Source organism: Trematomus bernacchii, unplaced genomic scaffold (genome assembly GCF_902827165.1).
Source record: "Trematomus bernacchii unplaced genomic scaffold, fTreBer1.1, whole genome shotgun sequence".
In the NCBI taxonomy this organism is placed as follows: Eukaryota; Metazoa; Chordata; class Actinopteri; order Perciformes; family Nototheniidae; genus Trematomus; species Trematomus bernacchii.
In genome coordinates, this window is record NW_022987851.1 from 58,120 (window position 1) to 72,819 (window position 14,700).

The window sequence follows — 14,700 nt, forward strand, 5'->3', positions numbered from 1 at the left end:
AACATCAGGTGTATTTGGGATGTTAGCAAAGACATCATTGGTAAAACCAAACCATTCTGGTAACACTCTAGTGTGCTTGTACATTGCTGCGCTAGATGGTAAGATGTTTTGTACCGCATCAGACACAATGTCCACAATACGGTCATGACGGGCTATGTACAGGCGTTTGTATGCATTACATCCATTTGTTATGTGTGCAATGGATTCTCTGTGTTGTTGTGAATCCTGATGGTTCACACACACACACACACACACACACACACACACACACACACACACACACACACACACACACACACACACACACACACACACACACACACACACACACACACACACACACACACACACACACACACACACACACACACACACACACACACACACACACACACACACACACACACACACACACACACAACACACCACACACACACACACCACACACACACACACACACACACACACACACACACACACACACACAACAATTTCCACACTTGTGTTAGCCCCGGGTCCAGTGGACCCGAACACCCTGTATGTAATGTAAATGTATAGGGGGGGGGGGGTACAGTGGGTGGTCATTGAAAATGTGTTCTGATATATGTTCTTCACAGAAAATGAGCCAAGGCCATTGAGTGTGAGTTGAAAAAAGTATTATCATATCATTTTTCTTTAGCTAAATAATGAAAACGGGTCCCACAGACCCGAATAACCATACAAGGGTTAAGAGCATTAAGAAAATAGTGCATCGGAAAACACATGTCTTTACAAAATGTTCTTTACTCAGTTTAAAAATTACATAAATGTTTGTTTGTCAGTCTTTCTAAAACACAAAATATTGTGTGATAGGCTGTTTGTCATACATTGATGAAACCCTCTCTGATTGGATGGCCCAGGACGTCATACTGGAAGGCGTTGTCGATGCAGTTGTTTTTTTGTGTGGCTAAGACAACCATCAACCCTAACACAGATATGTGTGTCTCTGTTGAGGCTCTGCATCACATCTTTGGTTCCATCATGACGTTTGGCCTTTCTCAGGAGCAGTTCTGTTTTCCGGGCTCTAATGCCTCGTGTGTTACGGATCAGTTCAATGCGGGGACCAAAGTCGCCCTTTACTTGTTGTTTGTTTCATGTATGCTGGTTACCATTTTAGGGAACTTTATTGTCATGGTATCAATAGCTCATTTCAAGCAGTTGCATAATCCCAGCAATGTGCTTGTTTTATCTCTTGCTCTTTCGGACCTTCTTGTGGGTGTCGCTGTGATGCCCTTCAGCACCATTCGGACCATTCATGGCTGCTGGTTTTACGGGGATGATTTCTGTATGCTTCACTCAAGTTCTGATATGTTTCTTGTATCTGTCTCTATATTCCACCTCGTTTGTATTGCGGTGGACAGGCAACAAGCAATATGTAATCCTCTGCATTACTCTAGGAATATCACCATGTCAGTGGCGTGGATTATGGTATGTGCAAGCTGGGCGTTGGCTGCCCTCTACTGTTATGGACAAATCTACTCAAAGGCTAACGTAGTAGGGTTAGAGGAGTATATGGAATCGATAAAGTGCCTCGGCAGTTGTAACCTTTTCTTTAACCCCCTTTGGGGAATCCTGGACTGTGTAACTACATTTTTCTTTCCCTGCACTGTTATGGTTTGTCTGTACACTAAAATATTTATCGTGGCAAAAGAGCATGTCAGAAAGATTGGAGATATGGGCAATTGTTCAAAAAACAGAGGGTTGGTTAAACAGTCTGAGCATAAGGCTGCAAAGACTCTGGGTATTGTGCTTAGTGCCTTTATCTTTTGTTGGATGCCGTTTTTTACTAACACAATAATCGATGCCTTCACTGGCTTTAGCACACCTGCTGCTCTCTTCGAGGCTTATGTTTGGTTGGGTTACTTCAACTCAACCTTAAATCCAATAATCTATGCCTTCTTTTATCCTTGGTTTAAGAAGTGCTTTTATCTTATTGTCAATCTGAAAATACTTAACCCCCATTCTTCAACCATAAATGTACTTACACATTTATGAAAGTAGTGGTCAGTATTTTTATGGAAATTATTGCATTAAGAGCAGGTTTGGACGCAGTTGATAAAACAAAAGCTAGATGAAAGATGAAAGATGCATGGAGGCTTATCCTTTTTTCCCTGCCGCTGATCTCTCTTGCTCAGCCAATGGAAATGTGAAATGTACTACAGCACTATGCCTTATTTTCCTGTGACAGGTTTTTGGTGAGCATTCGTCTTTATTGTGATTATGATTGTAAAAATTACAATTAAGTCAAACTATTTCAATCTGTTAATACCACCATCTAAAAAAACTATTCCTGCATTTAAGAAAGACCAACAGTTTATGATCCCTAACGAAGGTACATTTACCACATAAGGAACTTTATTGTGTTTATGGAAACTTTAATAACTAAAGGTGTTACTATGAATAAATGCGAACAATTGTTTATGTGTTGTCATTGAAACTAGAGTAGGTTAACAAGTCGGTAGGTTAATAATATATTCATTTAAGGATTTAATTAAAAAGATAAAATATTTAACAGTCATTATTGATTATTGATTTTTAAGTGTTCCTCTACATTGATCTTGTCATCCTCACGTGTGCACAATATCTGCAAATTGAATGCACAATACATACAATTAAAAAAGGTATAACAAGTTGTGAAAAATAAATGTTTGCAGATCCAAAAGAAATCCTTAAGTAATGATTGACATCATAGATTCAGATTTTTAAAAGTCCCATACATTTTTATTTTTTCACATCTGTGGCCGATATATGCACTTTGGTTTTTGTCTGGTGTTTTTGCCTTTTGGAGATGTCTAATTTATTCTTTATCATGTATTTTATTCTATCCTGAATCCGTCTTCTAGTGTTGATATAATTAAAGCTGTGTAAAGCCTGACTCTCTAACAATCAGTCGGTCAGGCAGTGGCCCGAACATGTACATTAGACAATATCCCAAACAACCTCATCTTACTGTGGCACTAACCGAAGGCTGTATGTGTTACGTTACAGTTTTTGTTTTCAGGGCCACCGTAAAAGTTTCACATGAAAAAAAGCATTGTATGGATATTAAAAAGGATTATTTAAAAGAGACTCAGCTGAAGTGATACTCCACTCAAAACCCTTTATGAATACGAAACACTGGCTACAGCCAGACATGATGCTGGCTGTGAATTTTTCAGCTGTGGAGCAGGATGGATCCAAACTCATAGGAAACTTAGAATAGATACAAGGTTTGGTCAAGACAAGGCAGAACAGAACCGAAAACCAGCCTTAAATACAACCACAACTAATCAGGGGATACATTGCAGGTGTACCAAAGGTCACGCGATTGCAGGGCTATTGGTGAACAGATGGAACTAATATGGCAGACGGGAAAACACCCAAAGACAGGAAGTAAAAACAGACAAGACACAGGGGAATACAAAATGTTTCAAAATAAAATAGGAAACAGATAAACAATAGCATATTGATTCAAAGCTGTTAAGACAGCCGTTACTAGAGTTCAGACAATTATAGGAATCTGTGATTTCAACTGGTAACGAAAGGACCTCGAGATGAGAACTGAATCGTGCAAACAAAAACACATGCCAAATAGATTGCTAATACAAACACCACTGCAAGAAATGTATTTTATTAGTTACCATTAGGTTAAAAAAAAGTGCATTTGATATTTAAAATACTATCAGACAACAACATGTATATAACTTTATCAGGTCAGCATATCCGATTGTCAGAACACATACCCCCTCACAAAACAAACTCATAGCCTATAATCTACTCGCCAAATGGCCTCTGAACAAACCTTGGGCTTTGCAGAATCCTTAATGACGGTCGTAAATCAGGTGTTCTCAGTTTAATACAATTAATGTCACGGTTCATAATTTGTCTAAACTTTAAAAAGCTTTGTCCACAGTGGGCATATTCTTCATTTGTGGGAGACTTTATGCAAGCCTTTACATTTTGGCTTAGTTTGGTATAAAAGGCTTTTCCAGCATTCTGCTGCCTGAAGCACTTAGCTTGAACACTAAAATCAAATCATGGAAAACAGTATTTCCCAGTAACCACCAAGTATGATACAGAAAGAGAAGAGCTGCTATTATACATTGCACATGGACCCCTACTTGTTATAAGATAAGATAGCACACAGTCCTTGTAATCTTCTACCTGGCATAAACCCACGATAGGCTTCTGTCATAGAAGAAACTGCACACTAAAGATTATTGGATTTCAGTGTTTTATATTCAAAACATTCATTTTGTGTGGAATATCACTTGGAAATTGCCAACACCACAGGAGCACATACATGTGCAAGGGTTAAATCCTGTAATATCAATGTAATGCCAAAAAACTGCAATATGTCGTAATGTACAGAATGTATCAACCCTATAAACAACTATGGATCAGCATGATTGTAAAGCCCTGTGTGTCTTTAAATATGGTATGTGTACAGTAAAGCAAACATTGATGTTCAAGCGTATGATTACTAAATAATTATTATTTCATTTTGTAAGATGTCAATTATTGTTCATAAAAAAGCATTAATCAGAAATGTGCCTGTCTTGTAATTTTACTGATTTCATTATTATATAATTCATTATATTGTATTTTGGTTGTTGTATTTTCTCCAGTGTGGAATATACAAATTCATATGCAAGGCTGTTATTTTTCTCTTTAAGTTCTTTGGAGATAGAGCAGGTACATGCAACGTGTCAATAATGCTAGCAAGAAGCTTCATGATAGCACCGGTATCATTTTAGCGACTGAATGTGTTTATTAAGTGCGTAACTTCTAACTGATCTATAGGGGCTACCTCATCACTTTAATCAAGTTAAGCTGTTTTTCTCATTTTGTCAGCGGACGTGTAACAGATTTTTGGGGGCTCGCTTTCCGGGATCTACGACACCTGTGGTTGGAGGACGTCGTTGATCCAGTTTAACAAGTATGATGAAGAAAGTTGTATTGAGTATGTTTGTTCTTACATGGACAGTACATTTTTGTTGGAGTTGGAGGATGCGAGTGTCACAGTTACTCTTTCTAGCAGATATGATTGAGGATTTGATTCGCAAACGTAAAGAGGGTGAAATGCTTACACATGATGAGGCAGATGTTACTTTGTCTGATGCTAATATTTTGCCATCTACACTATCTAATGTTGTTTACATTGACACACATACTACAGACACACACGTTTAAACTACCACAACAGACTTTGCCTCCCAAACCAATGCCCTTGAATCACAGCTACAGAAGATGATATCAACTTATGAGGGGTGGTGTCAAAAGCTTAAACAAGGAAGTGTCCCACTCGCTCCAAGCAGAGCCGACACTCCACCCATTGACATTGACTGTAACGAGGGGTTATGTATGGTAACCCTTGTTATATAAACACAGGCGGAGCCCTCTACTGGACTCTATGGGTACTCCCCTTGATCATATCATGCAAGCATTCATCCACTGAGACTTCTATAGACGTAGCTGGCCCCTGAGCGGGCCTACCTGAATGCGCGCGCATCTCACCGCATAAAAGGAGGCCTCGTCTGACTATTTTGGGATACAATTTTCTCATTTTCACCCCTTTTGCCTGGTTCTCAAAAAAGTTCACTCTGATTATTTTGCCAATGGAGGAATGACAGGGGAGTCGACAGGGGACTCTTGCGGGGTCATGAGGCACTATTTTCGGATACTTTTTTTCATTTTCATGCATTTTTCCATGGACGAATTATTTTTTATTTTTTAACTTTTTGGCCATTTTCACCCAGTTTTGGCCACCGCGTTGCCTGGAGGATAGGACCGAGAGATGACAGACTCTCTGGCCGTCTCACAAGTCACTATTGTCTTTCTTTGCTTTACCCCGGTTCTATCACTCTTTCCTCCTTTGACCATACAACCCGTTTCCTGCTGGGGTGGTGCCTGGTTCCGGGGCACCCCAAACCCTCTCATGGTCGGGGCACCATGAATTGATGCATCGGACCCAATGTTGCCATCACCAGCCCCGCGTTGGTGCGGAGGTGGGACCATCTGACCCGGTGGTAACCCAATACCTCCCTTGGTCCATGCACCATGAATTGATGCATCGCTGACGCTTGACGCTAATGCATATAAACGGAGAACTAGAACAGCATTTTGATCAAATTCATTGCGTCTGTTTCAGTAAGGATGTCGTCCGAATGCCCGGTGTGCAGAGTCTTCTATCTGGCGTTGAACAAACACCTTAAGCACAAACATGCAGTGTGGAACTTGGAGAGGGGAATCCTCCTGAAAATAGCCAGTGGCAGGATAAATGTTCGGACCAAACCCTGTCCCATCGCAGGGTGTTCGTATGCTGGGAAGAGACTGGACCGTCATGTAACACATGACCACCCTGAGTTCTCCCGATATGAGGCACATCAGGTCATGGCAAGGCTGAAGCATAGTGTGGCACTGCAGTTGCTCCATGACCTCCGTGAGACTAACCCCATCATTGGAATTGTTACATCATTGGATATAGACAATGAGGAGGAATACCCCGGGCACCCTCCACCCTTCTCCCCACATACCGAGTGTGACAACGAGGACTGCAGGCAGGTGATGCTGGAAAATGTGGCATTGAGGGCTCAGAAGGATGCCCTCAATGATGAGGTGAAGACCCTGCGCTCCAGGCTGAAAAAGGAGCTAAAACCCAGGAAGCAGAGTGCCACTGCTGCTGTGCTAGAGGAAGAGGACGAATGTATACGATTTAAGGGCCTGGCAATCCCAAGTACCTCTGGCATAAACACAGTAGCCTCAGGGGGCAATACCCCGGTCAAGACTGTCATGCAGTCGCCAGTAGCCTCCGGTGGGAAGAACCCTGTGAAGAGCCTGGTGAAGATTGTCATGCAGTCCCCAGTAGCCTCCGGTGGGAAGAACCCTGTGAAGAGCCCGGTCAAGACTGTCATGCAGTCCCCAGTAGCCTCCGGGAAGAACCCTGTGAAGAGTCCGGTCAAGACTGTCATGCAGTCCCCAGTAGCCTCCGGTAGCGAGACCCCTGTATGCCAGAAGACCCGTGCGCCTGTCTACAATATGCTGAAAGCTAAGCTGGCTAAGGACTTGCCCTCTCCCTCAAATTACTGGTCCACTGGGAATGGACAGGGGAATACCATGCGTGAAATCACGTTGCCTAAAAGCATGGAGGCGTACCTTCAGACATACTGGGATCATTGTTTGGGTGTCGCTCCGACAGTTAAACAGAAAGACAATGTTCTGTCGAAGGTCAGCCGGATAAAGAACCGGATAGTATACATGGCCCATGGTGTTAACCGGCTGTCAGACTGGCTGTTCCAAAAAAACATGAAGATAATCCGTGGCCGGAGCAAGTATATTGCAAAGTCGGGCCGGGCAGTCACAACATCAGAGTTCTTCCTGAAGAATGTGAACCACTTCATGGGGTACATGTCTGAGTCAAAGCCCCGTGGGTGCAGGCTCACCCAGTCTGATATGACCCACATAATCAGAGAGGTGAAAGCCAACATGAAAAACTTGAATAAGGCAGTCACTCTCCACCAGTTTAAGGTGAAGAGGAACAAACTGGATAGTCTGCCGAGCCAGGCGGAGCTTCTCGTCGCCATGGCGGCCGCTGAGAAGCATATCCCGGAGCTCCTCGACCTGATGGCCAGCAAGCCGACCTCAATCACCCAGTACCTTCTCTATGGCTATCTCACCCTCCATTGGAGCCTCCTGTATGGCCACCGTCCGGGCGTGTACGCAAACATGACCAACACTGAGGTCTTAGAGGCGGCCAAAAGGGGAACTGCTGAGGGCTACATCATCCATGTGCAGGATCACAAGACGGCCAAGACATTTGGCGAAGCACAGCTGGCGCTTACAGTAAAGGAGTTTAGCTGGGTCATGCGGTGGATGGGGATTAAAGAGGCATTGCTGGGTCCTCAGAATGAATTCTTCCTTTTCACAACGGGGATTTTGGCCTCCAAGAACCTGAACGCTCACTTGAAGAGGGCATGGGCTGATGCTGGGCTAGAAACAGCCGTCACCTTCACAATCCTGCGCACTGCCCTGGCTGACTATCAAGCATCACCAAGATCCAGAAAGCCGGTCGATTCTCGCCAGGTTTATGTGTCACGACGTAACCATGGCTGACCGGTTCTACGCGAATGCGCCTGGAATAAAGGAGGCATTGAAAATCCGCTCCATGTTCAGGGCGTCATCGGTTGCGGCAGCAGCTGCATCAGCATCAGAAGGATGTCTACCGCTGTCAGATGGGGATACCTCCGAAGAGGGCTCCGGGGCTGAGAGCAGCAGACAAGACCCCAACGATACCTCTTCTTCAGAGCATGAGCAACCTGATGGGTCATTGGAGCGGGAGCAGCAGCGGAAGCGGAAGCGGAAGCGGGAGGGAAAGAGGCCAATGAAGTCGGGACCGGGGCCGGTTGACACTCCTGAGGAGGGGGCAGGGGCCGTGGACTCAACCTGTTTGCCCTGGTGCACCGTACGAATTAGACCCCTAATATGGTCCCCGGGCCCACGCTAAACATTGGGAATATATATACCGTGTATACTGTTTTTGTTATGCATACTGTGTATACTGTGTATACTGTTTTTGTTAAAATAAAAACATTGTTATAATTAAATAAATATGAAATATAACCTTGAAGGTTCCCAGGGGCAGATAAAGTGCCACTTTCCATCAGCACCGAGGAGGCACTCTCCTTGGTGCTGAACCCTGTGATGAGCGCTCAAGTGTTGGCGGAGGAGGTGTAAGCCAGAAGAGGGTGAAAAAAAGTTAAAGTGTTTGAACCTCCAGCCCAGTAGGGGGGTGGTGGTGCCGTGAAGAAGGACGAATATGGATGCTGATGGGCGGACATAAAAGCACCACAAAATCCACCCCCCTTTAGGGTGACCAGGGGCACGAGGTTCTGGTGGGTGTGAATACCTGGGTTTAGTCCGTGGGGGCCCGGGGACTCACGGTGTGCAAGGTTATGGAGGTGCCCATGTCAGAGACACATGCTGGGGGTCATTAGTCCGTCCTTTGGGGGTCTTAGAGGGGCCACAGATGCCCCTTTCACACCTGCGCTTTTCCAGCTCCGGCTCGGAGCTGGAGCTGGAAAAGCGCCGTTTTTTCCTGTTCACACCGCAGCGGCGGCGCGTCATAGCTCCGGAATGCGGTTCACTTCCAGCTCCAAAAAATTGTCGGTCCAGAGGCAAGAGCTTTGGAGCTATGACGCGGCGTCGCTTACGTCTCTTACGTTGAGGCGGAGGCGGGGGCAGGGGCATGGGCTTGGTCAACCTCCTGAACAACAACAAAATGCCTGCGTTTTATCCAGTTTGTACACAACGATGGAAGACCTCAAAACACAGAATAAGCAGCAGTGGTCCACTGAAGAGACCAGCTACCTAGTGGCAATCTGGTCTTCCGAAGAGGTACAGAGGAAGCTGGAGGGGAGCACGCGGTCCAAAGCCATTCTGCAACAATTGAAGCGAGAGATGGCAACCGCTGGTTATGACCGTAGCATTTTACAGATTAGCAACAAATTGAAAAAATTGAAGAAGGATTATCGGGACCAAAAGACAGAGCTCGGACGGAGTGGCAGCGGTCGTCCGAAAACAAGTCCACATTTTGACTTGCTAGACTCGGTCCTCGGAGACAGACCGACGAGTGGTTTGGGATCCACCGTGAATTCGCTTTGTCTCTCATCAATTGGGTTGGAGGACGAGTCATTTAATGCTGGTGAGTTATGCATTACTGATTTGTGTTATTTGTGCCTTTTTGTTTTACAACATAAACTAAACCATGTAGCTATCGACAGACCTGGCAATAATAGCTAAAGTTTACCTACTACAGCTACCGGGTGGGCACCCATGCGCTAGCATGCTAATGCTAACAATAATAAACAAAGGTATCCCCATGGCAAAGACAGCGAACGCCTCCAATGTATCTTCTTTCTTCTCACTAACGATGTATGATTTGTTGAAGGGCTACTTTTGTTCATTGTGTTTATATTGTGTTTACAGGCATATCTCATTTGGAGTGTATTGAGTCGGAACCACCACTACCGTCGGCGTGTAGCTCGCCCGTGCACATGCTTGGGTCTCCTCTTGCCACAACAAGCAGCTCTTCCCAGGAATCTCTGGTGACCCTAACCCAGCCAGTGGGCCGAAACAAACAGGGTAAGGTTTACAGTGGTCATAATGGTAATACTGTTCCCTGTTGCCATTTATCATGGCATTGTCATTGTAGTAGTTGTTCAAGTTATGCAACTGCAGCCATAATAACAATAAAACATTTCATTACACAGTATATAATTTACACCTCATAGAATGCCATGAACACGGTGTTGACCTCATTATTATTTTTCCCTTTGTAGTTAAAAGGAAGCGGGATTCGTCATCTGGCCTTGTCCCGTTAATGGAGAAGAGTGACGCCAGGGACGAAGAGCTACTGGAGCATAGCCGGGCGATGCTTCAGGAGGTGCAGAACGCCAATGCTGAGTTCCTACGGATCTTCAACATAACAGAGCAGAGCAGAATCGAGCAGAGCCGGATCGACGGACTCGCCAGAATCGCGAAGGCCGAGCAGGACAGCCACATGCTTGACTTGTTAGACAGGATGGTGAAGGTGATGGAGGCCAACAGCAAACAATGACCTTATTTTTGTATCTCCATTGTTCATGCCCCTTTTGTATACATTCTTTTTTAAATACACTTAGTTATATAATATACAGTACAAATATTGTCCATACTTCTAATTCTTTGATTTGTATGTAAAATAAACATAAGTCAAAAGTCATGTCTTATTACATTTTATTTTTTCAGTGATCCACTGCAAACTAGCTAATGTCACTATGATAAAACACTGAACTAAAACAGTGGTAGATGACAAGTATGACTACTTGTATGCTAAGTCTGATTCTGCCATGCATTCTTTAAACAAAATGATGCTAAATGGAATCGTTACCTGTGTCATTGTCAAGCTGGAGCAAGGCACACCATTTATTTTATTCCTATTTCTCTTTAGAAAGAAGTTAGGATATAAAATACTGACATAAATCTAAGTGAAGGAAACAAACTCAAATGTACTGTGCCCTTACCCAGCACAAATGTCATGACATAAAGCTGAGGTTAGCACTAAATTGTTCATAACACATCCAAAGAGAGAGCGACCAATCCCTGATGAATGTTGAGCACAGCTGTATCTGCACAGCAGCTCAGGTGACTGCACACACTCACACACATTTTATTTTTATACGCTTTGGGTATTGCAATTTCACACGTTTACAAAAGTAGCTTAATTCAACCGATGAGTGCTATGTGAATAAATGTAGCTCTCAGGTGAAGAAAGGTTGGAGACCCCTGGTCTAAACCTTTTGGGTATGCACTATTTTTATAAGAATATTGTTCATACCTGTTTATCTACATTCTGTGATTTGTATACAAAAGAAAAACACAATTCAAGTCTGATCCAGTGATTTTATTGTAAGAGGCATGGTACAAAATAGATCAGGTTTAACTGCAGTAATATTAGTGGTCCCCCATGTTGAAATACTCCATCAATGCAGATCTAACGTCAGCTCCTTCTTGTCTACTGTTCTCTGGAAAGGGGTGTAAAGGGGGTTGGTTGTACACAACTTCATGGCAATATTCAGTGAAGTTGTCCCTATGTTCCTCACATATGTTGTGTAGTACACAGCAAGTCACGGTCATTATTTTGGTGAGTTCCAGCTCACTGTCGTTCCTTTTTAGGAGGCACCTCCATCTTCCTTTTAGCCTTCCAAAAGCCATCTCAACAACCGACCGTGCACTGCTCAGCCTGTAATTGTAGGTGTGCTGTTCAGGGGTCAGTCTCCCGGTGTCCGAAAATGGTTTCATCAGCCATCTTTGCATTGGATAGGCTGGGTCACCAATCAGGTAATGTCCCACATCACAGCCAGAGATGGCCATTTTGTTTTGGCCTAGCAACACTCCATCACTGATAGCCACCCAAAGATTGGATTGTTTTAGCACTCTAGCATCATGTACACTACCTGGGTCACCAACACACACATCCCAGAACATCCGCCTGCCATCAACAACAGCCTGTAGAACCAACCTGGTCTCACCAGAATGCGTGACTCCACCACGACTCCTTAACACCGCAGTGCGTGGTGGAGTCACGAACTTTGCTACATTTACGTGTCTGCACCACACAAACAACCCCAATGTAAAGTGAATGAGGCTCCTTTGTCGTGGTGCACACACGCATTTCTACAACGTCCCGCAGTGAGCTTTTATTCTATAAAACGTTTTTAAAATCTACTTTATAGCTTGTAGTAACTCACGGGAGGCTTCTTTTATTTTATTTGTATTCATAATCATTTTTATTTTTCGTCAGAATGTATTATGGTGCATTAGTTACGAATTTTTGTTCTCAAAAAACAGTGCATTGTGTGTAATACAACTGTGATTTTTATTAAATGAGTTAGTTTTTAAGGAAGGCCAGAGCTTCAGCTGTGTCAAATAGATTGTTCCCTTTAGTTAACGTTATTTAAAAGATAGTTATATTCCTATTTGATCATGTCCCCTTTATTGTATTACGGACACAGAGAGCAATGTGAGCGTCCATTCCCATTCATTTTACACCCGGAAGTAAGTATTCTCCTTACTGTCGATTGATTTTACAGTGATATCTGCACTACTCATCAACTCAAAAACACCAGATTATCCTTGTTAATTACACAACATTGATTGGTTTAAATTGTGTGCAATGCTTTTGTAATTTTCCCCTTCGATTCGGAGAAACAAATATGTGTTCAGAGTTTAGGATGGCCGAAGACACTACACTACCCAGAATCCTCAGCTATTGTTCCGCTTTGCCTCAAGCTCTGTGATTGGTTGACCTCCAACTGCATTCCATATGGAAAAAAAAACGTTTCGTAAAAGATAAAAATCATACTTTATTCAGCAGTGCTTGCTTTACTCTTTGAAAGTCATCACATGAATGCATTGTAATGAATGGTTTGGCTGCATTAAACATTACACATCTGTCGTAGTTCTTTATTTATCTACAGAGATCGGGCCTCAGAATAGACCGGAAACTATTCTTTTACCGTTCGGTTTTAATTTCACAATAAAGTTAGTAGTAATAATTTGTTTTGATATTATTGTTTTTTATTAACTACTAGACCGCTGGGTCATGTTAAGACCATCTTTTCTGTGTTGCTGTGGGTTTTTTACATCGCTTTTGTGTTACAAATATCAAAACAATAACAGAATATATCCGTCGTAAACTAAACCAGAAACAGCAGTATATTTTATTTTGTTAACACTGTAAACTTGACAGCTTTTTAACCCGCACCTCCTACTGGTTAAAGCACGTTATTACACGTTTAGAGTAATTGCAATGCAGGTAGATTGTGTTGCTTTTTAATGACTGTTTTAAAATGCCTTTTTCTTAATGTCTTTCATTTTTGTAAAGCACTTTTGAATGTGTTATATTTGATGAAAACATTTAAATATTAAGAGTACATACTCTTAATATAGTGGGAAAGTGGAAGGTCAATGATATAAATAATATAAAATATAAAATATCAAGAAGATACTGTAAGTGATCTCTACAATAAAACAGTTTAGTGCCTGATAGGAGGATGTGCAAAACAGACAAACTAATAAGGCTTTATTTAAACATTAAAGAATACTTTAGGTTAAGGTCTTCTTTTAAATAAGAAAAAAGCTTTGGGGGTATCTACAGATATTAAGCCTGACAAAGTACTTAACGTCTAATATATTGCATGGTTTGTTTTGGAACTTGACAATCAACTTTCCTGCAATGTTAACTACAGATGAAGCGTCTTATTTTGGACAGTTTAAAGTGCGAGGGTCGTGATCGGTTCATGCACGTTCCGTGATGGCCGGCCGGCCCCCAGTCAGACTTGATACCGCCCCCATGATAAATACATTTAATTATTGTGAAGCCAGCTGCAATGGATCATTGATCCACCAGGGGGTGCAGTGGGGTTCCACACTGGAGTCATGTGAAATCAACTTCTAAATAATAGATGTTGTTAGGTCGGAAAAAAACGAACGAGCCGGCTCTCCCGATTTTTAATCCTAATTTAATCATCATCATTGATGTTTATGTTCGCCGAATTGACATGAAATCACTGACAAATATGAATATTCTGTATTCAACTTCATTGAAACGATCAGGATGGGTGTTATTTTTCCCCACAATGACCAAGTCGCTGCAAATGATCCCATGTATTACATGTACATGGCCACATTCTCAACAAAGTTACGTAACGAAACATTCTGTATTCCTTGCTTACTTTTTATTTAATGCTTTATAACAGCTGGAATAGTTCGTTTAGAACAGGCACCTCACTCGCAATCTGCTCCTCCGCAACGCCTACCACCTACCTCCGGCTGAAATTATGAATGTACAGTAAGGCATAGTAATCATAGATAACACGGCAGGGTCCGTTACAGTTTGTTTTCATCTGATTTCAAATATTTCAAATTTCTGAAGTTAATAAATACATTCTTAGTGTTCAAGTCAATAATAGTCATATAAGAAAAGTACTGATCTAATAACAGAGATTTTATAAGGACTTTTCAATGTTCGACATCGCTCATGTGAAATACAGTAAACTGGATGTTGTGGTGCCGAGAGGCGGGGTATCAAATGTACAAGCTAAACTTTTATTTAGCATCTGAACACACTTGTAAACAACGTGA

General features: G+C 42.5%; 1 protein-coding gene across 1 annotated transcript; it reads left to right on the top strand.

The window, feature by feature from the left end:
- The first annotated feature begins 1,020 nt into the window (after positions 1 to 1,020).
- LOC117468979 (trace amine-associated receptor 13c-like) lies at positions 1,021 to 2,034 on the top strand. Its single transcript, XM_034113369.1, has one exon. It carries the CDS (start codon positions 1,021 to 1,023, stop codon positions 2,032 to 2,034), a length of 1,014 nt encoding a protein of 337 aa, XP_033969260.1.
- Positions 2,035 to 14,700: the final 12,666 nt, after the last annotated feature.

Bases quoted from the DNA above. Each gene is read 5' to 3' on its own strand.
- LOC117468979 (XM_034113369.1), top strand. From the start codon at position 1,021: ATGACGTTTGGCCTTTCTCAGGAGCAGTTCTGTTTTCCGGGCTCTAAT.